This window comes from Schistocerca nitens, chromosome 1 (genome assembly GCF_023898315.1).
Source record: "Schistocerca nitens isolate TAMUIC-IGC-003100 chromosome 1, iqSchNite1.1, whole genome shotgun sequence".
Lineage (NCBI taxonomy): Eukaryota > Metazoa > Arthropoda > Insecta > Orthoptera > Acrididae > Schistocerca > Schistocerca nitens.
This window is the reverse complement of record NC_064614.1, coordinates 134225957-134252195: the sequence shown is the minus strand read 5'-3', so window position 1 is coordinate 134252195 and position 26239 is coordinate 134225957. Positions and strand designations below refer to the sequence as shown.

General features: G+C 40.6%; 1 protein-coding gene across 1 annotated transcript in view; it reads left to right on the top strand.

The window, feature by feature from the left end:
• Positions 1–26239, top strand: part of LOC126243066 (serine/threonine-protein phosphatase 6 regulatory ankyrin repeat subunit C-like) — a 293793-nt gene that overhangs the window by 227022 nt on the left and 40532 nt on the right. Inside the window, exons 14-15 of the mRNA XM_049948136.1 lie at positions 16226–16531; positions 26082–26183. Coding sequence (XP_049804093.1) covers positions 16226–16531; positions 26082–26183 — 408 coding nt within the window. The remainder of the gene's footprint in view (positions 1–16225; positions 16532–26081; positions 26184–26239) is intronic.

Here is a 26239-nt window from a genome sequence, read left to right as displayed (position 1 = left end):
AAAAAGAACACAAAGACCTTTGTTGTCTTTAACAAGGCATAACATATCTCTTATTTTGGAGGTGGGCCAGTACACTGGTCTCACTCTATGTCTCTTAAGCATGTGCTCAATCCTGCTAGTAGTTGCTCCACAGTATGGAAGGAATGCAGCTGGCTTGTCCTCTTCCGCTGATTCACAAGGCATCTTTCATTGGTAGCACTTGAAAGCTTTAGCAATTTTTCTCATACTGTAACCATTTCCTCTGAACATGCACTTCAAATACTGAAATTCAGACTCTGGAAGGTCGTTGTCAGAAATAATCTTTGCCCTGTGTACTAAAGTGTTCAGAACTGCTTCCTTATGTACAGGGTGGTGAAAACTGTTGGCATTTAAGTACCGGCCCATGTGCGTAGATTTCCTGTACACTGAATGATCGAGCCAGCCTCCTTCCTTCCACTCAACTAAAACACCCAGGTATTGTAGCTTTCCATCCATCTCCAACTCAACGGTAAATTTAGCTTTGGGATGGTCACCATTCATGTAGTTAATGAACTGCTGCAGTGTATTTTCACCAGAGGCCACATCAAGAAGAGGTTGTCAACATTCCATAGAAAGCAAGATGGTCACAACCTCACAGTGTTCAGGGCTTGCCCCCCATAGTGCTCCATGGAAAAGTTGGTGACAGCCGAAAATGGTGCAGATCCCCTGGCTGTGCCATCAGTCATCTCATAATATTCGTTGCAGTGCATAAAGTACATTGTTTTTAAGGCATGGCAGAAAGGCTTGACAATATCCAGCATGTCTTGTACTGGCACTCTCACAAAAAGTGACAAAAAGTCCAGACTGATCAGTACGTCATTTTGGCCTTTCTTTATTTTCTTGAGAGCCACAATGAATGACAGTGAGTTAGCAACATGATGTCCCAGTTTGGGTGCTAATAGGCATGCCAGATGTTTTGCCAGTCTGAAGGCAGTTGAACTGATTGCACTAGCTGTAGGCCTCAAAGGAATATTTTCCTCGTGTATCTTCGGCGATGCCTAAAGCCTGGGACGTCTGGTGGCATGAGGCATTAATTTCTTCATCACTTCTTATGGCATGCTAGAGTCCTTTATTAACTTCCTTGTCTTTCTGCAATGGTCTGTGTTGGATCATGACTAAGCTTCCAATATTACTGAAGTGTGCCACCACAAAAGACTTCAAGAACACTATTTTTGACTCTTTCGTGTGGTTTTAAAACTGTGTTCGTATTCTGTGCATTTGTTCCCTGGAAAAGAATTTTTTAGCTAAGAACTGAGTGTGTGTATGAATAATATGGAACTTAGAGACACTGGCTGTTATACGCTGATGAGAGCAATCAAATCGTGTAATGCTTATGACATTCTGTTTGCAAATATATTTGTGTGTTGATGCCATTTCAGCTGAGAATCAATATTCATTCCTAGATATTTTGTGTTAATTATGCAGTCTATAGAGGTGTCATCAGCATTTAATTTAACGGTGTCATTTTTCCTTTTCAATTTGAAAATCTTGACAAGATTGACAAGAAGAGAATAGAAGCTTTTGAAATGTGGTGTTACAGAAGAATGCTAAAGATTAGATGGGTAGATCACATAATTAATGAGGAGGTATTGAATAGAATTGGAGAGAAGAGAAATTTGTGGCACAACTTGACTGGAAGAAGGGATCAGTTGGTAGGGCATATTCTGAGGCATCAAGGGATCACCAGTTTAGTATTGGAGGGCAGCATGGAGGGTAAAAGTCGTAGAGGGAGACCAAGAGATAAACACACTAAACAGATTCCGAAGGATGTAGGCTGCAGTAGGTATTGGGAGATCAAGAAGCTTGCACAGGGTAGAGTAGCATGGAGAGCTGCATCAAACCAGTCTCTGGACTGAAGACCACAACAAAATCAACATAATTCTTCTCAAGTTAGGATGCCATATACATCTCTCTTTCCATCTGCCCAGTGGCCTTTATTAAGTGATAATGATTAATTAGCTAAACATAGCTTTAACTCATTCGTACTCAACTAACGCACACTCCAGTCTCAATTACAAACTATGAAACAAATCTGTTTAATAATATATTTCTCACTTTTACCAACCCAAACTGAGCAATTCTCTCAGAATGTTACATTGTCTGGACGAAACGTTAACATTTTTGTAACTGCAGTCTACTGTTTATTATTACAAGACAAGTAACTATCATGATACAGAACAGCAAACACTTTGAATGTAACTTCTTAATTACAAGTATTATGCAGATAGTCATGCAGTCAATATGACTTGCTGTGTAGAACTGTGAAAGACTTAACAATATATTTTTTTCCAAAAATAGCAGTTCAGTAGAGATCAGTGGTATTCTGTGGATAAATAGTCTGTGTCCTTTGTACTTTCCAGTCAAAAGTTCGGCTTTGATGGATGCACTGCATTCCCTGCCTTAAAGGATTGTACCTTCTTTGACCATCAAGCTCACTCTATACCCTCCACTCATCTAAAAATTCCTTTAGGGAACCAGCTGAGGCTTTGCTAGTATCCAAGTAACTGTTTTCTAGAAATCTCCTGGAATAAACCACCGATGTTACTGTCTTGGGGGCTAACAGTGTGCTTCACCCCAGTTTCTTTTACCAAAACTCTCCCCGCTACCAAAACAGCTTAACTTTTAATTATACCCTTTCCCTCTTTGTGGGTTGCCCTTATTTAGCCTTGTGGCTCCTCGTAATAAATAAGTTCTCCACTTTTCTTTTTTTCTTTTTTACAACTCTCTATAATCTGTGTCCACTTGTGATTTAAGGTCATCAGTTTGTCCTAGCAAATCCTCTGCAGTATCACCCAGTCTTATTATGTTATTTTTCTGTATCACCTCCCGTTTATTTTGAACCATTACCACAAAACATTCAGGACTTTCTGAAGTTGCTTAACTGTATATCAACACACTGACGAACCTCCCTAACCCATTTGTCAAGTTCATCTCTTGACTCATCCCTTATAGAACTTACATCTATTGCCAATTGTTCTATGTTATGATTCATTGCTTCTTTATCTAGTTTGGATTCTAAAATGTGCCCATAATGTTTTTCCATATTCTTATCTGTCATTATTGATAGTTCCTCTTTAAAATAAGCTATCTCCTCCTTGACTGACCACTTTTCTGTACTAATTCCTGAAGTGTAAATTCAGTTGTTCCCAAACTGTACCCAGATTTTCTTTCCTTTCCTTAAAACTAATATCCACTTTGGAATCACAGCTACTTATTTGAGCATTACAGGTCACTTCACTCCCTTAAGACTGTCACTGATAGGATTTATATTATAAACTAATAATTCTCTTATTTCTTTTCTAATTCATGTGTAATCTGATATTGAGCTTAAAGTTTCGATGAGTGTCTTTTTACTAAGTACCACAATACCATACATGAAAACTTTACTCCATTTATGAACAAATTGCACACAGGAAATATTTCTCTAAACATATTTACACATCCTTTTATTGTTATTGGCACTGCATACTTTTACACCAGTGTTTCATTAACAACAACCATTGTACACAATATTTAAATTTTTTTTGTCTACACTTGTTCCATCAACAGAACAAACTCACCCTGTTTGTGGATATAGTAGTTAATGTCTTGTAGTGATGCCAATGCCAGAACTGCTAGGAATGCGCTGTTGAGGTGTGATGGGTTGGTCAGTGTGACATCATGGTCAGTCAGCAGATCTGCACTGCAACTGGGACTGCACAGCCATGTAGTGTGTCTGACTGCAGACAGCTCTGTAGAGCTCATGCAGAATTACTTGGCCGGTGCGCAGAAATGCTTTCTCATTCTCAGGACTGTGTGAGTCCAGTCATCTGTTGCAGCCACCTCAGTTGCCTATCGCTTCTGCAGCTGTGAGCTTCCTCTGTTATGAATGAAAAATTGTCTGCCGACCTCGGCTAGACTGCCAGAATGGAGACATGTGCATTCACTGCAATCTTTCTCAAACAATTTTAAAGAAACTATGCGGTAAAAATCTTTGTCTTCCACACACCTCATAGCCTCATGATGAATTACCTATCATTTTGTAAATGGTCTTAGTTATGTGGTATTTCTGTATTTAGTAATGTACTGTACTAAATTCAAATACTTTACAATGAAAAATAGGCGTCTTATGAGTTTGTGTTTGGTTAATATTAGTCCACAGTCCACATGGTACTCTGTACAAAACGGAGCTAACATACTGAATTTTTCTTTACACTTGTGATGAGATCCATATCTGTCACCAATCTTAAGAAAATGGATTGCATGTAGTGCAGTTAGTTCCAGTCGCCTGCACAAATGATAGTGGAAGTGAAACACTCATCTCATAAACAGTTAAGGATACATAAATGAATTTTTGGCAAATGATAGCTTGCAAAGCAGAGAGTACATTGCCACATAGCTAACATGTGAAACTTTCCTATCTTCCATGATGTACAGGTGACTGCGAATTTTTTTCAATGAAATTGTGGCAGAACTGCCAGAAAATATTAATATCTTTGCCTTTTTTGTACTTTGTTTTACTTTACTTTGGTTGTTGACTAGTTGGTGTGAGACATTCGTCATGACTGTTACCGTGATTGTCGAAAACTATTTGTTTGTGTTTTGATTTATCATGTGCCAATAAAATATTATGTAGTGAAAGCAAATGGTGTTTTCTGTGTTATAAGTATAACACTCGCCATACTGGTGACCTCCGACGCGCAACATACGTTTGATTCGACAATGTGGCCGTTTACTTCGACATCTCCACATCGCTCACCTTTCGGACTACAACATGATACTAAAGGTGCCTATACACTGCCTTTCCACGGATTCCTACGCACAACGCCACCAACAACTGGGATAAAATCAGAAGATAAGTACAATGTCGTGGAGTTTTCTCCGTCATCAACAATGCCGTTGTGGACTCATTCAACATCGTCAGTGATGTCACCTGCTATGAAATCTTTTTCTACATTCGTCTATAACAAACCAATCGTGAGTGCTGTGCCTAAATTTGTGACTCACAGTGCGTCGTATTTACAACCTCCTGTGACATGTAGTGTGCAACAGTGCCCCAACACTATGAACCTCACAGACTTTTCGAGCCCACAGATCACTTGGAGCTCCCCATATATTGCTGATAAATCGGTTTTGGACACATTCTCACTACAAAAACAGATGGGTACAAATTTCAGTGACAACAATTACTGGTTGGACAGTCGTCCCGCCCCGATTGTTTCCGCAGCCCCGGCTGCGCCTGCCACGCCTCCCACGCCAGCCGTGTTTAAACCAGCCGCCGCGAGTGACAGCTTCATAAACACTCCACCACTCCCGTCCGCTGTACTATCAAATCTGTTACATCCACAACATAAGAGTGAGAAAATTCCTAAATTACCAAGGTTCACGATGGACAATCCGCATACGTGGTTTATTTTGGCAGAGACTATATTCACCGCCCTAAACATTGATTCAGACAGTGCTAAATTTATTGCGCTTATTAATGCCCTGGAGGACCACGCTGAGTGGGTACAGGACTTAGTGCTGTCGGCAGCCCCCCGCAAATCGTTACGCACTGGCAAAACAACAGATCTACGAACGTCTAGCTAAGACTAGGCAAGAGTCGGTTTTATACATACTGCGAGATGTACATCTCAAAGACTCAACTCCTTCACAACTGTGGCGACGTATCAGAGCAGTCTTGGATAGCAATACTATGCCAGATGAAGCTTTACTTTCTTTCTGGGTTGCAAAGCTGCCGCAAGCTATCCACCTGCAGCTCCTATCACACGACCGGGAACCTCTACAAGCGAAATTATTGCTGGCCGACGCCGCATATAAGATAATCAACAGAAGAAAGTTATCTACGTGTGTCCCCCTCAATATTACGCCTCCCCCGCGTGGCAGAGGCCGATCTTTCCAAAACAACTGACAGAGTACACTGGCTGAGCACCAGATTCCATACCGTCCTTCACCATCCCATACCACCGCTTCAAGTGACGTCCATCACCCGGTAACAACACAGGGTCAGCAAGTTTATCCTCTCTGCTGGTATCACTCCGTTTACAGTAATACAGCTAGGAATTGCCGCTCACCCTGTGCAATGCGCCCAAACATGCACGGCCGGCCGTTATAGGCGCACCGGTCCGCACTGTGACGTCAAGTCGCCTAACAGATCACAGGCTAGTACTTCCGAATTATTCTCTCGGACGTTTGTATATCCAGGATATAGCTTCTCAGAAATGGTTTTTAGTGGACACTGGTGCCGATGTGAGTGTCATTCCACGTTCAATGGTCACTTCCACAATCAAGCATTTGCCTCACCAAATCAGAGCAGCCAACAATTCCTCATTAGAGGTTTATGGTGTAACGCAACTTCACATTTACTTCGATGATACACGTAATTATGAATGGACGTTTTCAGTAGTAGAAATCGACGAGCCAGTATTAGGATTGCACTTCTTAACTGCTCATAACTTTTCTTTGGACTTAATTACACCTGCCCTCTGCTCAGTGGATTTTAAACAAAAATTTTCGGCGAGATTTTCCCCATTCACGCCGACAGAATGCAGCTCGAATACGTCCTGTCAACAAGACAAAGAGACAGTTTCTATTCTATCTGAGGAGGTCAAAGCTGCCGTAGTGAACTTAGTTACGCAACGCCTTGAAATCGACCAACTGTCTCAAGACAATGCAAGGCTGCTTCAATGTTGTGATGCCCTGACTGACGAATTGCACGGGTTTAGAGAGGAGATCAAGATTAAAAGTAATAACACGCACGAAACTACATGGGACCTGCATTCCGCACCGCTGTTTATACGCAGCCACAGCAGCGCATGCCATGACCCGGACAGCGAAGACGGCAACCCGCCCAGCAACCCCCCTCCCTGCGCTTCACCGTCCGCCTCTCATCAAAACACACAGGCAACAGCTGTTACAGGCGGTGCCGCGCATGCACGCACAACGATTCCTTCTTGCAGTGACACCATAGTCAATGGAACCCCACCAGCTGTTGCACAGCGCAGCTCCGCGGACATCACTGCACCTTTCACTGAACTACCATTCAATGATAACGTGTTTCAGGTTAGTTCCCTTTCATACTTACCACGCACCGATGATAACGTCGCGTCTTCCTGCATCCCTCCATGTATTTCGGCCACACCTATTCACAAAATCAACGCCATTACTACGGGCGTCTGTTACCGGCTTAACACAACTGAGGGACCGCCTGTCCGTTCTCGCCCCCGTCGCCTCAATGCAAAAAAACTTATTGCTGCCAAAGAATGTATTAATGAACTTCTACGCTTGGGTATAGTCCGCCCCTCAGACAGTGCGTGGTCTTCCCCAATACATGTTGTTCCCAAAAAGGACAATTCCTTTCGACTCTGTGGAGACTATAGGTGTTTGAACGCCAGAACAATACTTGATAACTACCCTGTCCCACACCTCCACGACTTTTCACAATCCATGTTCAGTGCCAACTTTTTCTCTGTGTTAGACTGCAAAAAGGCATACCATCAGATTCCGATGCACCCAGAAGATATCCTCAAAACCGCTATCATCACCCCATTTGGACTATATGAATATTTGTTTATGCCTTATGGATTGAAGAATGCCGCTCAGACCTGGCAAAGATTCATTGACACCATTCTACGTGGCCTTAATTTTTGCTATGCCTACCTAGACGACATTATTATTTTCTCCACAACTGCAGAGGAACACAAACAACACCTCCAACAGGTTTTTGATAGATTGGCACAACACGGAGTTGAGATTAATCATGACAAATCCCAACTGGAGAAGCGGGAGGTTATTTTCCTGGGACATTTGGTCAATAATGAGGGCATTCATCCCACCTCAGTTAGAGTACAACAAATACTTGACCTTCCCCTCCCTCAAACCTATAAAGAGTTACGTAGATACCTGGGAATGGTAAATTTTTTTAGACTCCACATTCCACATGCGGCATCTCTTCAAGCCTCTCTCACTGAGGCCTTAAAGGGAAAGAATATCGCAGGCAACAGACACATAGAATGGGATCAGACCATGCAGCGAGCCTTCGACTCGCTTAAGTACGCCTTAGTGAACGCTATTACCCTGTCTCACCCTCACCCTGATGCCTCCCTGACAATAACCACAGACGCTAGCGATAATGCCATTGGCACAGTTTTGCAACAGACCCTACCAACAGGTACTACACCCCTGCGTTTCTTTTCAAAAAAGCTCACCGAAACGCAAAGAAAGTGGTCCGCATTTGATCGTGAACTTTACGCCATTTATGAGGCCATAAAGTACTTTCGTACAGATATTGAAGCCCAACTTGTGACAGTTTACACAGATCACAAGCCCCTTGTCGAGGCTCTTCGCAAACCAGCATTAGATGTACTACCCAGAAGGTTCCGCCATATGGATTTAGTATTACAATATGTTTCAGACTTTCAATATATCAGGGGTAATGACAATGTTGCAGCAAACTACCTGTCACGCCTGTCCTCCCTTAAGACAGCTATTGATCCTCACCGCTTACATGAGCTCCAGCTATCCAACCCAGAGATACAGCACCTTCTCTCTGACTCTGATACTTCCTTACAAATTGCTCTACTTCCCTTCCCTAATGATGATTGCTCTTTGTATTGTGACATTAAAACAGATCATCCTCGTCCTATAGTCCCTAAAGCTCTTAGGAAAGACGTTTTCGACACAATCCACAATCTCGCTCACCCGAGCATTCGCGCGACTACGCGCCTCATTACGGAGAGATATGTTTGGCCTAATGTAAAAAGAGATTGTAATCGGTGGGCGAGAGCATGCATACTTTGCCAGAGAGCCAAAATACACAAACATACTAAGCCCCCATTAGGCAAATTTACTATGCCCTCAGGTAGATTCCGTCATGTCCACTTGGACATTGTCAGCCCATTACCGATATCTAACAATTTCCATTACTTACTGACCATGATAGATCGTACCACACATTGGGCCGAGGCTATCCCCATCGCAGACATTATGGCCGACACTGTAGCTAACGCTTTTGTCCACCATTGGCTTTCTCGTTTTGGTTGCCCTACTTCACTTACCACAGACCAGGGGAGACAATTTGAATCTAATTTGTTTAATCGCCTCTGTCAGCTGTGTGGTATCAACAAATTCAGAACTACAGCCTATCACTCACAATCTAACGGCCTAATAGAACGATGGTACCGTACCCTGAAGGTCACTCTCATGTGTCATTCTTCCTCTTGGACTGAGGCACTCCCCTGGGTCCTTTTAGGGTTGAGGACGGTTTTCAAAGAAGACCTTAAAGTGTCAGTTGCTGGGATGGTATACGGAGAAAACCTCGCACTTCTGGCGGATTTTGTTGATGATCCTCCTCTACTTCCCGAGGATCAACTTCCCGAGTTGGTACGACAGGTTCGACAGCATATCACCAAGTTACGTTTTCCGCAACCTCGATCGCATGCTACCCCTCCAGTTTTCATTCACCCACACCTCAGTTCTTGTAACTATGTGATGCTTAGAGAAGACACCGTGCGTCCACCCCTTGCTCCACCCTACACTGGCCCATACCGGGTCCTGTCACGCTCTGAAAATACTTATACGATCCTCTTTAAGAGCAAACCATCTGTCGTGTCCATTGAGCGATTGAAACCAGCACGGATCCTTAACGACACCAACATACACGATACGGAATTTGTTTTGCAAGAAACTTCAGAGGCCTGTCCTAACCCTTCTCCACAAGCTAATCAAAGACTCTCTGCAAGTCAAGGCCCCCCTCTTCTGTACTTCACGCCTCCTAGTGCCAGCAGTAATGAACTAGTGTTTCAAGTGAACTTGAGTGACTATGATGTGGACTCTATAAAAATACAACTTGTGGACACTTTTCTTTTTTTATTTGAAATTCAAAACAATTCTGTGCCATCTGACCAGAAAGACATTAAGCTATTACAGTGCTTCAATGTGGCTCCAGGTACTTCACAAAATGACATTTCAGCCCATGTAGACTCCAATAATGTTTTATTTATAAGAGTAACCCTCCCTCCTCCTTCATCTTCCCTGAATCCTCCTACCCCTATTGCCATCACCCGTGCTGGCCACACCGTACGGCCACCCCTCAGACTTCAAGATTACATCATGTCTTAAATGTTTACCTTCCCTTCATCACTTAACTCCTCATCACTCCTCCTATGCACTCCGCACTCCTCGGGGGGGGGGGGGGGGGGGGGGGGGAGGTTGCTCTGTGGCAGAACTCCCAGAAAATATTGATATCTTTGCCTTTTTGTACTTCGTTTTACTTTACTTTGGTTGTTGACTAGTTGGTATGAGACATTCGTCATGACTGTTACCGTGATTGTCGAAAACTATTTCTTTGTGTTTTGATTTATCGTGTGCCAATAAAAAATGCATAAGCTTTTTATAATACTCACCTTTTTTTACAACAAACAGTGGTTCCCATCAGATCACTGAAGTTAAGCACAGTCAGGCTCAATCTTCTAGTACTTGGATGGGTGAACATCCAGTCTGCCGAATGCTGTTGGCAAGCGGGATGCACTCATCTCTTGTGAGACCAATTGAGGAGCTACTCGATTGAGAAGAAGCGGCTCTGGTCATGAAAACTGACAAAACAGCTGGTAGATCAGTGTGCTGACTACATGCCCCTCCATATCCGCATCCAATGATGCCTGTGGGCTGAGGATGACACAGTGGCTGGTTGGCACCATGGCACCTTCATGGCTTGTTCGGGTGTAGTATAGTTTAGTTTCTGTGCAACATCGATCTGGCAAATAGCTGCACGTTTATTAGAAGGGACTTTGGGATTTCAGCCAGTTATCACCAACTTCACTCCAGGATATTTCAGCGGGACACCTGCCAGTCATCTTCTACATCTACGCCTACATCTATACTCTGCAAACCACATGAGATGCATGGCAGAGGCTAAGTCCCATTGTACTAGTTACTAGGGTTTCTTTCTGTTCCATTCATGTATGGAGCACAGAAAGAATGATTGTTTCAATGCCTCTGTGTGTGCAGTAATTATTCTAATCATATCCACATGAACTCTATGTGAACAATACATGGAGGGTTGTAGTATATTCCTATAGTCATCATTTAAAATCAGTTCTTAAAACTTCCTCGATAGACCTCCTCTGGATAGTGCATGTCTGTCTTCAAGAGTCTTCCAGTTCAGTTCCATCAGAATATCTATGACTTCCCAGGGATTAAACAAACCTGTGACCATTCGTGCTGCCCTTTTCTGTATGCATTCAGTATACCCTGTTAATCCTGTTTGGTATGAGTTTCACACACCTTGAGCAATATTCTAGTACTGGTTGCATGAGTGACTTGTAATCAATCTCACTAGTAGACTGATTGCACTTCCCCAGTATTCTACAATAAATCGAAGTGTACCACCTGCTTTACCCATGACTGAACCTCCATTTCATATCCCTACAGAATATTACACCCAGATATTTGTAGGAGTTGGCCAGTTCCAGCAGTGACTCAATTGATATTAAGTCATAGTATACTATGTTGTTCAATTTGTGAAGTGCAAAGTTTTACATTCATGAGAATTTAGAGCAAGTTGCCAATCAGTGCACCAATTTGAAATGTTATCAAAATCTGACTGAATATTTATGCATCTTCTTTCAGATAGTACTTCATCATAGATGACTACATCATTTTCAAACAACTTCGTTTTACTATTAATATCATCTGCAAGGTTATTAATATATGACATTAACAGCAAGGGTGCCAACACTTCCCTGGGGCACAACCAAAGTTATTTCTACATCTCACAATGACTCGTCCATCCAAGATAACGTGCTATGTCCTCTCTACCAAAATTCCTCAATCCAATAACAAATTTCACTTGATATCCCATATGATCATACTTTTGACAATAAGCATGGGTGCAGTACTGAGTCAAATGCTTTTCAGAAATCAAGAAACACTGCATCTACCTGGTTGCCTTGATCCAAAGCTTTCAGTATGCCATATGAGAAAAGCGCAAGTTGGGTTTCACATGATCGATGTTTTCAAAAACCATGCTGGTTGGCATTGAGAAGGTCATTCCATTCAAGATACATCATTATACGAACTTCCAGCAGGCTGGAGTAACTTGGGTCAGCAACTTCTGTTAATCAGTAGAACGAAAAACCAGTCCAAGTTGCAAATTCTTACTTTTGTTCATTCAGTGACTAGTTTCGGGCTAAGATCCATTTTCAGATCGTCCTACAGGGCAGAAAGCAAAATTTACACTCATGTATAATACATCTTCGGAAATGCCATTTTCGATTATGTTATGTAAGTTTGAAAAGGTATGTTCTGTATCTCTGGCACATGTTTGAAAATTTGCTAATAACTGTCATTGAATGACTAAGAGTAAGAATTTGCAACTTGGACAGGTTTTTCATTCTAATGATACCTGATTATGTTTAAGCTCAGAATATAGTCTAATATTCTACAACAAATCAATTTCAAGGATATTGGACTGTACCTTTATGAATCACTTCTACTACCCTTCTTGTAGATGGGTGTGGCTTGTGCCTTTTTCTAAAAAAGTAGGCATCGTTTTTTGTTCGAGGGATCTACAATAGATTATAGTTAGAAGATGGGCTAACTTAGCCACAAATTCAGTATAGAATTCAGATGAGCCATTGAAAACTGATGAAGACACTCTCTGCTCAATCTTATATAGTGCATGATAATGTTGCTGCACATGCATCAAAGTCAAGGTGACAGAAGGACCCCAGTGCCCTGCGGCAGTGCCCTTGCTGGTGGAACTGCAAAGATCAACTGTCTTCAGCATTGCCACTCGCCGCAGGCAATACCATCAGCGCGTTATATAAGGTGAAGCGGAGAAAATCTTCGTCAGTCTTCGATGGCACACCTGAAGATGACTGGCAGGTGTCCAGTTGAAATATCATGGAATGAAATTTACAATGACTGGCTGCAATCCTGAAATAGCTTCAAACATTTAATTCGCTGGAAAAATTTTAAATTTCAGCTGCGTGTTTCTCAACAACCAAACATAATCAATAATTCTGAGCAGTTGACTTTACATTCACTCAACAAAAGTTTTGTTTCCACATTAAACTGTCCAACTCTTGACCATAAGGGAAAAGCAACTCTAAACAGCACTTTACTTAATAGATTAGACTCATCCTGTACTTTCTACGAGGTCCATTACATATCTACTCTCTGGCAATAATTTGTATAAGTTTCTCTCACTTAATGTGTAGTTTCAAATAACCAAAGATTACTTTTAGCTTAGGTAATCCTTCTGAGATTTATCTCAGAAGTGATTCTTTATCTTCTACTCACACTCCAGTCACATACAAACCACAGTTGTGAAAGATTTCACTCTTTTGTCTTTTATAACAAAGCATCAATATACTGTGATTAAAATTACTTTGTGATTGACATTTCTGTGAGTCGAGTGGTAGGGGCCAGGAATCAGGTAACCACAGCTGTTTCCCTGGCTACATATGCTCGCTGTGTTGCCTGTTATGGGTATGCAAGCCGTACCAGGTGACAGAGGCTGCAGGGTTGGTTAGGTGTCAGGTTTGGCAGGCTGATAGGCTGGGAGGATGAGGGAAGCAACACCAATATGCAGTGGTTTTTGCTAGTTCAGTTGCACTGCTATAAAAATATCTTTATGCAAATCAGACAACACTGTATCATCTACTGGTGTGTCAATTTTGAGCACAATAGCTAACGATAAGTTTGGTAATACTGTTTGGCTCAATGTAATGTGGGGAAATGCAGGCTGTTCTGTGTGTACAGTGAGCAGGTGACTCAGTAACTGACACCATGCAGCAGCTCATCGAAAAAAGTAGCAGACTGACTCTTCTCCACACAGATACATCAGCTGGGTTAGTGGAAAACTGTGTGTTGTTGTTTAGGTCAAAGGAAATCACTGATTACCATGAACAAATGAAAGGAGACACATTTCAGCAGTGGTTTAAGGAATTGTTTTTCACAAAAATAAGCAAACTTTCAGTAATAGTTATGGACCATGCCTTGTATCATTAGACTATCCTTGATAAGTCGCCTGCAGTTGCTTGTAGAAAACAACACATTGTTCGCCAATGGGAAAACATTCCATTGTCAAACTACTATAGAAAGAGTGAATTACTGGATCTTGTGGCTCAGAATAAACCACTTTTATCTCTATATGTTGTAGATGACCTGGCAGCCTTGGGGTCAGGCTGCCACCATTTCACAGCCACTTCAGTTCCGTTGATCTCAAATGAGCTCAAGTTAAGGGTTCTGTGGAAAGGAACATCAAAAAATGTGTGCTATCAGAAGTGGAAAGATTAAAAAAGAATGTCACAAACTAGACTTTGTCATCAGATTGGTGTAATGTTGTAAGACAAACAAAGGAAGAAATAATGAAAGCATGGGAGAATTAATGTGTAGTGCAAAATAACACTGAACAATTTATTATTTCATTAATGATGACAGTATTTGTAGTGGCAACATAGACAATAGTGAAGATATAAGTGGCTGTTCATCTATTAGCCATACAACATTTTACCTAAAATTCAGTTGTGTTCACCCTTTACAGTGTTCTTTGCTTAATTAGGTAATTTGCTATTTTGGAACATTTGTGTGACTGACTGCTCATCTTATTGCAATTATTCACCTATGACATGTGATAACAGTATCTTATGCATCACTGTCTGTACAGCAGCAGCCACCGCCAGTGCCCTCCCTCCTACCTACAACGATTTTGTAGCATGAGCACATGACATGTTGCATATGAGCTGGCAAATCCACTCCCCACCACCTCCACTTGTCAATAACAAAGTAATTTTTATCAAACTATAGCAACTAGCATGTTAATTGCAACACATTTCAACAGTTTTATTCTTTGCAAGTAAAGTAGTTGCAGATATTTGATAATTTATAACTTTCATCGACAATAACTGGAACAATAAAATACATCAGTCTTTATGTTACTAGATATGAATATAAACAGAACTTTCTTTTTTACAATGTGTGATACAATACATCACATTTTATTCTTACATTTACTGTTTGTTACTAAACAAAAGAAGAAAAAAAAAAACAGTGATTCAGCAAGTAAAGTACAATTTTCAGTGTCTTCTCTTTTCATAGGCCTTGGCAGGTGAATGTTGCCTACAGCACCAGGTACCTGTAGTACTTCCATGATGAGTGAAGACTGCCATCCACTGTGCGTTACTTGCCATGCCGTACAAGAAACAGAAAAAAACTGCAAAAACAATTTTTTTGTACTTTTTTGTAACACCATATATGAAATAATCATTTATTGGCATTCACTACCTTAGCACATGCCCCGAAGAATCATTGTGGAAAATAAGTCTTACAGTTTCCATGCTGTTACATTACTATGACCACTAACCAACTGTGGCAAATTGCAAACTTTGTCATTGAGTTGTTGAACTTGATGCACACCACAACACAAATCACCAACAGCTGCTTCACAGTGCGAGCTATTTGGAATACTCCCTTGCAGCACTAATTTCTCTGAACCACGCAAGAGGGAACTGTCTCTCCAGCATATCCTGCTCTTGCAATCCCTATGGACTAAACCTCTGCTAACCTGTTTCTCACAGCCTCACCACACATATTCCCTTCTTTCTCTGTCCACACCATTCCACCACCCATGAAGGCATTTTCTCTCTCTCTCTCTCTCTCTCTCTCTCTCTCTCGTTCTTTCTCTCTCTCTCTATCTCTCTCTTCCCCCCCTCTCCCCCTCCCTCCCCCTCCCCGCTCTCTCTCCTCCCACCCCCTCCCTCCCTGCTTCTCCTTTATCTCCCCTTTCTGATCCTTCTCCATGTCTCCCTCCACATCCCCACCTTCCTGTTTTCCTCCCCTTCTGCATCTCTTATACCCTCTGCCCTCTGAACTCCATTTGCCTTGTTGTGCAGCCACTGTTGAAAGATGTGCCTTACACCATCCCAATACCTCATCCTCATCTCCTGCATCCTTCCATACCCCTTCCCACCTCTGTCTGCCCAGCCACCTACTATTGATAATCAACAGTCAGTCTTGCCATTGGTGTGGGAGTACAAATTTGGGTGTCTGTGTAGCTCTGTGTGTGAATGTGTGTACTTCTATTTGAGAAAGGGCAGTAGCACAAAAGCTAGTCAAATACTGTTTCTGTTGTGTGATTGTATGTGCCACTGATCAGTCAGCTCCAGGTGAGTGGTTGCCTTTGTTTTACTTTACATAGTAACTTTGAAGCATTTTTAACTTACAGATTGCAGAAGAATTGATTGCTGCTGGTGCAGATGTCACTGCAAAGGATGACACTGGTAGGATACCTCTGCACTGGGCAGCTGAGGCTGGTAGTGTGGAGGTACTGGAGTTGCTGCTTCAGAAAGCAGACCAGCAGACACCAAGAGGCATCGATGTGCAGGACAATGATGGGTGCACACCACTGCTACTGGCTGTCAGAAGCGAGCCTGCTGTAAAACTACTTCTGTCTGAAGGTGCCAGTGTCAGTATAAGGAACCACAGCGGGAGAACAGCACTGCAAGCAGCCAGTGATTGCCAGAATTATCAAGTAAATTTCTCTTTATTAAGTTTTTACTTTGTCAGAAGCCTAGTTTTATGATTTATATTGGTCAACATTTACTTCATATCCCTCGTTTGATATTCATTTGGAAGGGGCAATGAGCAACAGTCAGTCAAACCTATGTACTTATATCTACAATAATTAATTTTTAATTACAGACTTTGCAAATAACTATTTTGCGTATGTTTTCATAATTTGTTCTCCCACTGTGAACTACAACCAAAGGTTGAATTATTCATAAAACAAAGATTGTTCCAAAAATTAATTAAGTAATTTTCTTTACTTAAATTACTGTTATTGTTTGATGTTCTTTTCTCAGAATCCAGAAGTATTCTTCTGCATGCATGAGGATATTCAGGTTTTAGTTTAAAATAGGAATGTTGAAATAATTTGTTGCAGACAGTTTATATTACATACACAATATTTAATTTCAATCATTCTTACACTGCATGATATTTGTATGTGTCTGAATTTTAGAGAAATTAAATGACATCACACACACACACACACAGTACAGTACAGTACAATCACTTACTGACAACATACGTCTTCCACTATTAACTATTAACAAAGATGGTGCATACACCAAAGATAATATTTTACATAATAAATGACTTATTTATTGACAATATTTTCTTTGAAATATTATAATTCAAACTTTTATTCTCAGTGACTTCAAAAGGAGACCATGTTAAGTAATTGGATAGATAAAAAAATCTACTCACCAAGTGGCATGAAACACTCTCAATTGTTTTGGATAGTATTAATCACCAAGTAGCAGCCTAATATATGAGTTAGCTTGACCATTCCCTAAGCTTGAGGAGCTGTTCGGTTAATATTCCTGAGGGAGATGTTTCGTATCAATGTTTCGGCTGCTGATTAAATAAATGAATTAACATAATTGATAAGATTCTGTTGCAAAAATAATTACTACAGTGTTCCACTGTAATTAAGTGCTATATTCCTGATTTTGCACTGAAAGTGAGGCAGTTACTCCCTTCGCCTTACAATTTAATGATAGCTATATTCATCACAGGTCGCTCTTTGGTATCTTCACTTGCTGTAGCAGTAATTGGCGCAAACACACCACAATCCTCACTGCAATCCAATTGTAGGTGGCTGGTGCAATTGACATACTTAATAAAACACTTCAAAATACAGTGAAATTCTGCTTTTACACTTTTCAAGGGACTTAAAAAAATTGTGGAAAATAATGTTTTAAGCTGTAAAAGTTATGTTTAGGGTACCCTCTTGCATTTTTGCATTTTATGTACAATATATGTACATAATAGGCATCAAATTACTTCTCAGGGACTCGTTTATTATCTAATAAAGATTTATCATCTAATAAAACTGCTGATGTAGTTGGAAGTGATAACTGTCTGGGAAGTGGAATCGTTTGACTTAGTTTCATACATCATAATCTTTATTTCTGGAAAGCCTGTGCAGTGTTACGTGGCTTTATGTTTAATTATAGACTTACTATTTTATTTGTTGATTTGTTTTCACCACATATCGCATGCGGTTTACATCCTTCTTTGTTGCTGAACGATGTATCACTTTTCGTTCTGAGGCCGCAACTCTTCCTTTCCTATATCTTTACTACTTTTTATCTATATAAATGATGAACTATTGGTTTTGCCGTTTAACAACTTTTTAATAACTGTGGAAGTATTACAGGCATCGGGTCCCACCTAATGTGTCACCCTCCTATACGTTTTACATGAACCTTTCAAGACTCGATCAATCTGTTTACAAAGAGAAAGCAGAATATCTCTTCCTTTGACGTTGGCCAACAACGACCTAGGAAGCTCGATGCCCTCGTGGCCCAGGCTCTTCCATGGCTCGTGGTAGTTTGCAGCATTCATTTTATTCCTTGCCCACTTGCCGCTACATCAAACTTTCGTGGTGATCGTTGGGCAACGTCTTCCATGTTATCTGCAACATAAATAAACTTTCTTCCCACAGTATTTCTGAAAACCCAAAAACAAACTTAAAGAACATAATAATAATAACTGTTCTTACAATTATTCATATACGTCTTGGTCGATTTAATGAGGGGTGGGACAGGCCTAAGCCTTGTGACACCACACCTGCAGCTGTTGATCATTATTTAAGTAATGAAACACTGCACCAGTTATGTATTTTTTCATGCTTAGCATGACATGTTTTGAGAATTTTTTGTTGTTGTTAAGAGCAAATATGTACATAAGTATTTTGTGTGGTGTTTGCATATGTGTTGTTGTGCATGTCTTACACTGTAGTTGTTTCTTTTAAATTATCAGGTACTGTGCCTCCTCAGTTATGTAGAAAACCACACACATGCAAACTGTCACTCACATTGTGTGTTTGTGTAACATCACAAAAAATACATAGATAAATACTGCACTTGACAATGAGAATAAATTCTTGAAACCTGTTTTGCTCTGCGTGAGGGGGATGGCGGGGGGTGTGGTGGGGGGGGGGGGGGCGGGGGGAAGCACTACCAGTGGCCAAATGATGAAACACCCCTTAATACGGTTTGACAAAGGTGTTACGATGATCACTACAATCACAAAATTGAATATACACAGTAGAGACAGTTTGGAAATGGTTGTGACTGGTCATGATATCTTTATTTGAACGAGCTTAGTTACTCCCATCAGCCAACATGCCAAGTAGAGCTGGGCAGCGGCAGGAGATACAGCATAAATTGTTCCAAGTTTTACATGTTTACCAGGAAATACGCTGAATAGAGCCCCTTATGTCAAGAAACTTAACCACGTTACATTTGTAAACACTACTCAGTGGCCAACATCATGCCAGCATGATTTTCTATCAGTTTTTTCTCCACAAACAATTTTTCGTAATGCATAAATCCTGGGAAAATTATAAGTATATTGATGCAAAATCAGGTGCAAATTAATGTTGTGGGCATAGGAAATTTGACGAGAGTGATACTGCTCAGTTGACAGTATGCATTATGGGTGGCCTTCCACCATTATACCACATGCTGATCACTTACAGTTCTCTTAGTGGCTTCTGCCTGCACACAATGGGTACTCCACTTACTAAAAATTGCTGTGTGTTGCTCTCGCAATCAAGGTGCTTGACTGTTGATACGCAGCCTACCTTTACCTGTTGTGAAATACCTGATCATAAAAATCGGTATAATTTCTCAGTTGCAGTGATCTTGGGAAAAAAAAAAAAAATAAATTGACTGTAAATAAGGGGGGGGGGGGGGGGTTACAGCACTATCTACATCCAGTGATGTGGTCAACATGCACACACACACACACACACACACACACACCTATTTGGTTTCACAGGTTTTTCTTTCATAAATGCCACACCTTCTCACTGAATTAGTTATGGCCAGTTCGTGTCTTAATTATGTAATTAAGTCTTATTTACTAGGGATGCACATACTGCAGCTTCTAGTTATACATAATTGTCACTATGCAGTATAACCTAACAAGCCAACAAACAGTCTAACTCAAATGAACAATATGTGTGGCACATTAATATAAAATTAATCAGCAATCATTGTTAATTGTCGTGCAACACTGTCCATCTTCTTATTCCTGACAACACATCATTGCACCATTACATTATTATTGCTTTGACTGACATAGGTTCCATGCTTGAAATCTATGAACACACTGACTTTCATATTCCAGTACATCTGCATATGTTATTCAGAGTCTGGATTCATATTAAGGTAAAAAACATCATTGCATAAGTATATTGTAGCGGTTTTGACTGAGACGGGCTCCACACTCGAAATCTCAGTACAGACTGACTTAAAAATTACTTCAGACACAGTGCTTATCTAGCTTTGCAAAAATGGCTACTAAAGTTTCACATTGTTAAATACATTAATTTCAAAAGATAGTTTACAATTAGAATTTTACATCTGAATGGTGCAGAAAAATAGTTTTTGGTTTGAATTTTAGGTTACAATAAGAGTTTAGATTGGAATAAGATGGAAACTGCAAAAATAGCTAAATAAACAATACCGTACATAAATGTGTTAATTTCATGGAAACTAATTAAGCGCTGATGTTCCTACCATGTTCTGGAAATTAGCTACATGAATACTTTAAAGATTTCTGTAGGTTATTTTCCTAACTTCATCAGTAATGTAGTAATTACATCCATTTACATGTCAACAATGTGACTGGAATAGTAAATAATTACTGTTAGTTAATTGAACCAAGCTTTAGCAAAACTAGTTACTTGAAATTGTTCAAATTAAGTAGGAAATTATACTGACTAATGTAATTTAGTAAACTTTGGCCTAGTCTTATACTTGTAATTACAGAATGACAGTTTTATCTTATGGCACATCTCTCACTAACACTGATGGTAATTAAATGGGAAAAAATCATTTAAGGAGGCAAATAATAAAACGAAATGGGAATGGGTCCAAGCTTGCTTTGTTACACTTGTGAAGCAAAACAACATTTATCTTTATCTAAGGGGTTATGGACTCCTTATGGGCAACAGGAGAACACACATATAAAAGTGTACTATAGTTTGCAAGCTTTCACAGCCAATGGCTCCTTCTTCAGGCAGAAGGGTTGAAGGGGAAGGAAGAGAGGTGAAAAAGAGGACTGATGAGCTGTAGGTAAAGGGGTAGAGTTTGGAAAAGTCATACAGAACCCCAAATCAGGGGAGACTTTGTGGACGGGATTAGAAAGAAGGACTGATTGTTGCAGACTGAACCAGAAAAGATTTGAAAACCTGAGAGCTTAAAGCTGGAAGATAGAATAGTATGGAAGACAGAGATTACTTCTAAAACATCATGCATGAGTTAATAAAAGTGGGAAGCTAAGTACATTGAATGTGATAGAGGTGGCAGGAGAAGGGGTGGAAGTGAAACTAGACAGAACAGAAAATGAAAGACGTAAAAAAACTAAAAATCAGTGAAGAAAGGCATAGTTACTGTGAGGAAATGCTGAGAGAAAAGAAATTAAGGCCAGCTGGGTGGCAAAAACTGAGGACATGTTGTAATGCCAGTTCCCATTTGCGGAGTTCTGAGAAACTGGTGTCTGGGGGAAGAATCAAGATGGCAAGTGTGGTGAAACAGGTACCGAGGTCATGGCTGTCATATTGTAGAGCATGGTCAGCAACAGGGTGTAGGGTGTTGTCCATGTACACCCTGTGCCTATGCCCATTCATCCTAACTGATAACTTGGTGGTAGTCATGCTGATGTATAGGTCCAAACAGTGTGTACATAACAGCTGGATATGATGTGGGCTGTTTCACAGGCAGCTCTTCCTTTGATAGCATATGTTTTACCAGTTACAGAACTGGTATAGGTGGTGGTAGAAGGGTGCATTCGGCAAGTCTTGCAGTGGGGATGGTCACAAGGTATAAGTCAAAGTGTAGGGAGGTTGGTGCATAAGGAGCATAGGGTCTGACAAAAGGATATTGTGGAGATTGGGAGGGCAACAAAAACTATTCTTGGTGTGGTGGGAAAAATCTTGTAGAGGATGGACCACATTTCAGGGCATGATTTTAGGAAATTGTAGCCTTGTTGAACTAGATGATTACTACATTTAAGACCAGGATAATACTGAGTGACATGTAGTGTATACCAAAATTGTTTTTTTCGTGATTGGATGTGATGGCCCAGGAAACCTGCTTTTAAACTAGGCAGGTGAGTCAATTATGTTCTGTGAAGGCTGAGGTGAGAATGGTGGTGTATTGCTGTAAAGACTGCATCTGAACAAATTCATTTGCCTCGAATTCCAAGGCTGTATGGGAGCAAATGTTTGACATGGAAAGAATGGAAACTGTCAGAATGTAAGTACTGTAGTTTGTTAGTAGCTTTAATGTGAGGAGAAGTGTGTATCGACCGTCAGTGAGGATGAGATAATGTCAAGGAAAGTGGTGTGGTATCAGACTAGGACCATTGGCAGGAGAACTTCTGCAAAGTTTGTGAGGTAGGAGATGAGGTACTTGCAGAAGTAAAGCTGTGAGGATGGGCTGTGAGTCATATTTGAGCAGCTCAGTTGGTAGAGCACTTGTCTGCAAAAGCCAAAAGGCCCTGTGTTTGTGTCTAAGTCTAGTGCACAGTTTTTACCTGCTGGGAAGTTTGTAATTGGTGCACACTCAGCTGCAGTGTGCAAAATTCATTCTGGTATACTAAATAGTTAAATTTTGAAATGAATACAATGTAAAATAAGATCTCAAGTGCTTTGAAAAATAAATACTTCAGTATCGAATACTCCAGTTAATGACAAAGGAGGACCACTGACCAGTTCCATTACAATGGCAAAAAATAAGGAAAATTGCGTAGCTTTCATACAAAGGTGATCTTCAGAAACATCACACACATATGCAAGTGCACGTGCACACACACACACACACACACACACACACACGCACGCACACACACACACAGCAACATTTTTTTTCCAAATGCTGCCACCTGATTGAAGCAAATAATAATCTTCACAATGATGGAAAGTGAGTATATGGAAGAGATGTGGTAGTAAGAGGAAGGAATGGGACAGGAGAAGATTGTGTAAAATCATGCTGGCGTAGAATATGTAGATGTCAACATAGGTAGGTTAGGGTACTGCTAGGAGGAACATCAAGAAAAAATGGAAGAGACCAATGATAAGATAGAGAATCTAAAGTAGGAAGTAATGAAAGTTTACAGTGAGTGAGCTAGTGTGGATTAGGAAAGCAAGAGGTGGGATGAGAGGCTAGTATGAGTACATGAGATTGGGTTGAGGAGGTAACAGGAGTGGCAGGGATGGGAGGGAGGCAGACGATGACAGGGACTAGTGGAGATTGAAAAAAAATGTATTGTCAGTTTCATAATCCCACCATACCGTAGCAGTGACATGCCCTCTGACTAGAGTAGTGAAGATGTTACGTGCATGGTCCTTAGTTCTGGAAATGGACAAAATTCTTTCTCAAAGTGAACAAATTCGCAAATTCAATTTTGGTACAAACAACTGCTGTTGTCTCCTCATATTTTCATCTGCACAACATAATTTGGTCATCTTCAATGGTTGGCTCGCAAGCTATGCCATTTGGATACCCAGCTCCCCCCCCCCCCCCCCCCCCCAATACTTCCCTGGCCCCCCTCTTCCTCCTCCCTCCCCCCCCCCCCTCTCCAAAATATGCATTTCTGACTTGCACAGTGCATCAGTGGTCTTAGCTCCAATAATGGTGGGGAAATGGAAGGGGTATGGAATGGGAAGAGTGGGTTGCTAGGTGTACAGGGGCAAGTTAGAGGGCTACTAAGAGAAATGTAGAATGAGGAGAAGAGTGTACTTGGGGAAAGTGGAAGATCCAGAGTAGTGCAAAGGGAATATGGGATAATAATGGTTACAACAGAGTGACCCAGAAAAGTAATATTAGATTGAGAGGTTAGTGTAGTGTAAGTAGGATGGAATGATGTGGAAGAGCAATGGAAGGTATGAAGAGCACAGGGACTAGCAGGAACTGAGGCAAAGTGTAAGTTCCATTGAGAGGTCAGACATGCAAAATTTGGAAAAAGTTGATATTTATATGTGGCATGGGGAATGGGTCCAAACATGCATTACATGAAGGAATTGTCTCTGCAAATGTCTAACTCAGCCTTCCCCTGTGTAACTGAAATAATTTAATCCTGCACAGCAGATTAGTTTGAACTAAATTCTTGAAGTACTTTTTTATTTAATTAATTGAACCTATTGCCAAGACTCATTGCAGCCCTGTGCTGCTCTGTATGACAATGAAGTGTGGATGTGCTGAAATAAATATGGCAATGAATATGTAATTCCTTTTAGTCTGTTTAATTCTTTTGCACAAGATTGATTTCTGTGGTCTGAATTGCCATTCAGCAGTTAAGTTCTCTGTTGTGAGCTGAAGCCATAATAATTAATAGTCTTTAGTAAAAAGTAGGCTGAATTAAGTACTGATATATTTTATATTCAATGAAATTATAAAACCTTCAGAGTTGTACAGAAGTTTATTTATATTTAAGTGGTGACCAGTTTCGGATATTAGCCCATTATCAAGCCATACACATAAGTGTTACCATGTACACTGGCCACATAGTTTCTGAAAATGGCTAAGTGCAAGATACTATTTACATATGATAGTCCAGTGCTGTGTGCAGCAAAACAATCATGCAATCTAAAATAACGTATGCAAATAGTACCTTGCACTTCACCACTCTCACAAACAATGTGACCTGTATACAGATATTATGGCAGCATTTGACTGTGCTAGAGACTTCTTAAAAGCACCACATGCTGTAAAACTATCCACCTGGTCTGAATGGCCACTGCCAAACTGTGGCCAAAGGTGAAACAGACCACCCAGTTGTAGAATTTGTTGTACAACATAATTTGCTTGTTTTCGATGGCTGTTTCATAAACCGTGTCATTTGGATCCCACCTTCCTAAACAACAGTTTATGTGAATTTGATGGGTGGGATGTCTCCCTACAATGTATCCTTTGTCCAACTTTAGTGTCATTTCCACACTATGAAATGTGGAATTCTCTCAGTACCAGATGGGGCTAGTTCATGCCAAGTCCAGAGACAGTAAGGCTGATGGTGGCAAGCATGCAACTATTAGTAATGAGAGCCCAGTATATGCCTTAGTACAAAGCCAAGTACTGTGTTTCCACCACATGCACACAATTCAAACAGAGATCTTTACACAAGTCCAGTTTCCAGCAAGGTTCACATTAATAAGCAAATTTCAGTTGAATAAGGCTTCGGGTACCATTACAGTGCACCAATCTGCTGCTGTGCCATCCCTTATTTACTGTAGCAAACCAGTAGCTCCAGATGTGATATGTACTTACCAGGACCAATTTGCTCATGCCAAGTCTCAAACATGTTCAAGACTAGTAAAACTCTTTGAACCATATAGTTTCATTTGATTAAAGCACCTGTGCCTGTATTTCAGATAGGATCTGCCATTTCATTCAATGCTGAGATGATTTTCCAATACAGTTGGAGAGCTTAGGAGGAATACCAAGTGGGCTGAGGTGTGAATGAGAATTTGGATTAAGGAGGGGGGTGCTTGGATAGTCTGCGCATTTGTGCAAAGCCAGTGTGCCAGGGTGGTGTACTGGTTAGTGCAACTGCCTAGCGAGTGGGAGTCCCAGGTTCGAATCCCAACTATGGTACAAATTTTTATTTGTTGTTTCTGTCTACATATGTACATTATATAATTATGTCTCAATGATATAAATATCTTCTCTGATACATTGGTCTGCTGGCATTTGTCTTTCAGGAGTTTGTTGAAATCAGAATCAGCAGCAATAATTTTAACTGGAACAGTGGTTACATCCCAATTAGAATATGAAAGTGGGTAACTGATGCTGAGAGGCCAATCACAGGCTGAACTGTTGTGTATTAAATGACATCATAGTATCAGCCATGACAGTCAGTTTCTTCTGACAATAAGGGTGGGGGATGTCAAGACCTTCTTACTAATGCAACAAGAACATTTTATATAAGGATCCCATAAAGAAAAACTTCACCACCATACAAATGACATAAGCTCAAAGTCTAATGTTAACTTTGTTTTTTTGCAGGTAATTAAACTGCTGTTGGATGCTGGGTCAGATTTATCAGGAACTGAGAAAGAGTCTCGGGTTAGAATAGCTCATTTGGCTGTAGAAGCAGAAGACTTTCAGGTTAGTCATAGAATATTATTACACAATCACATGCAATGTTACAGTTTTACTGCAAT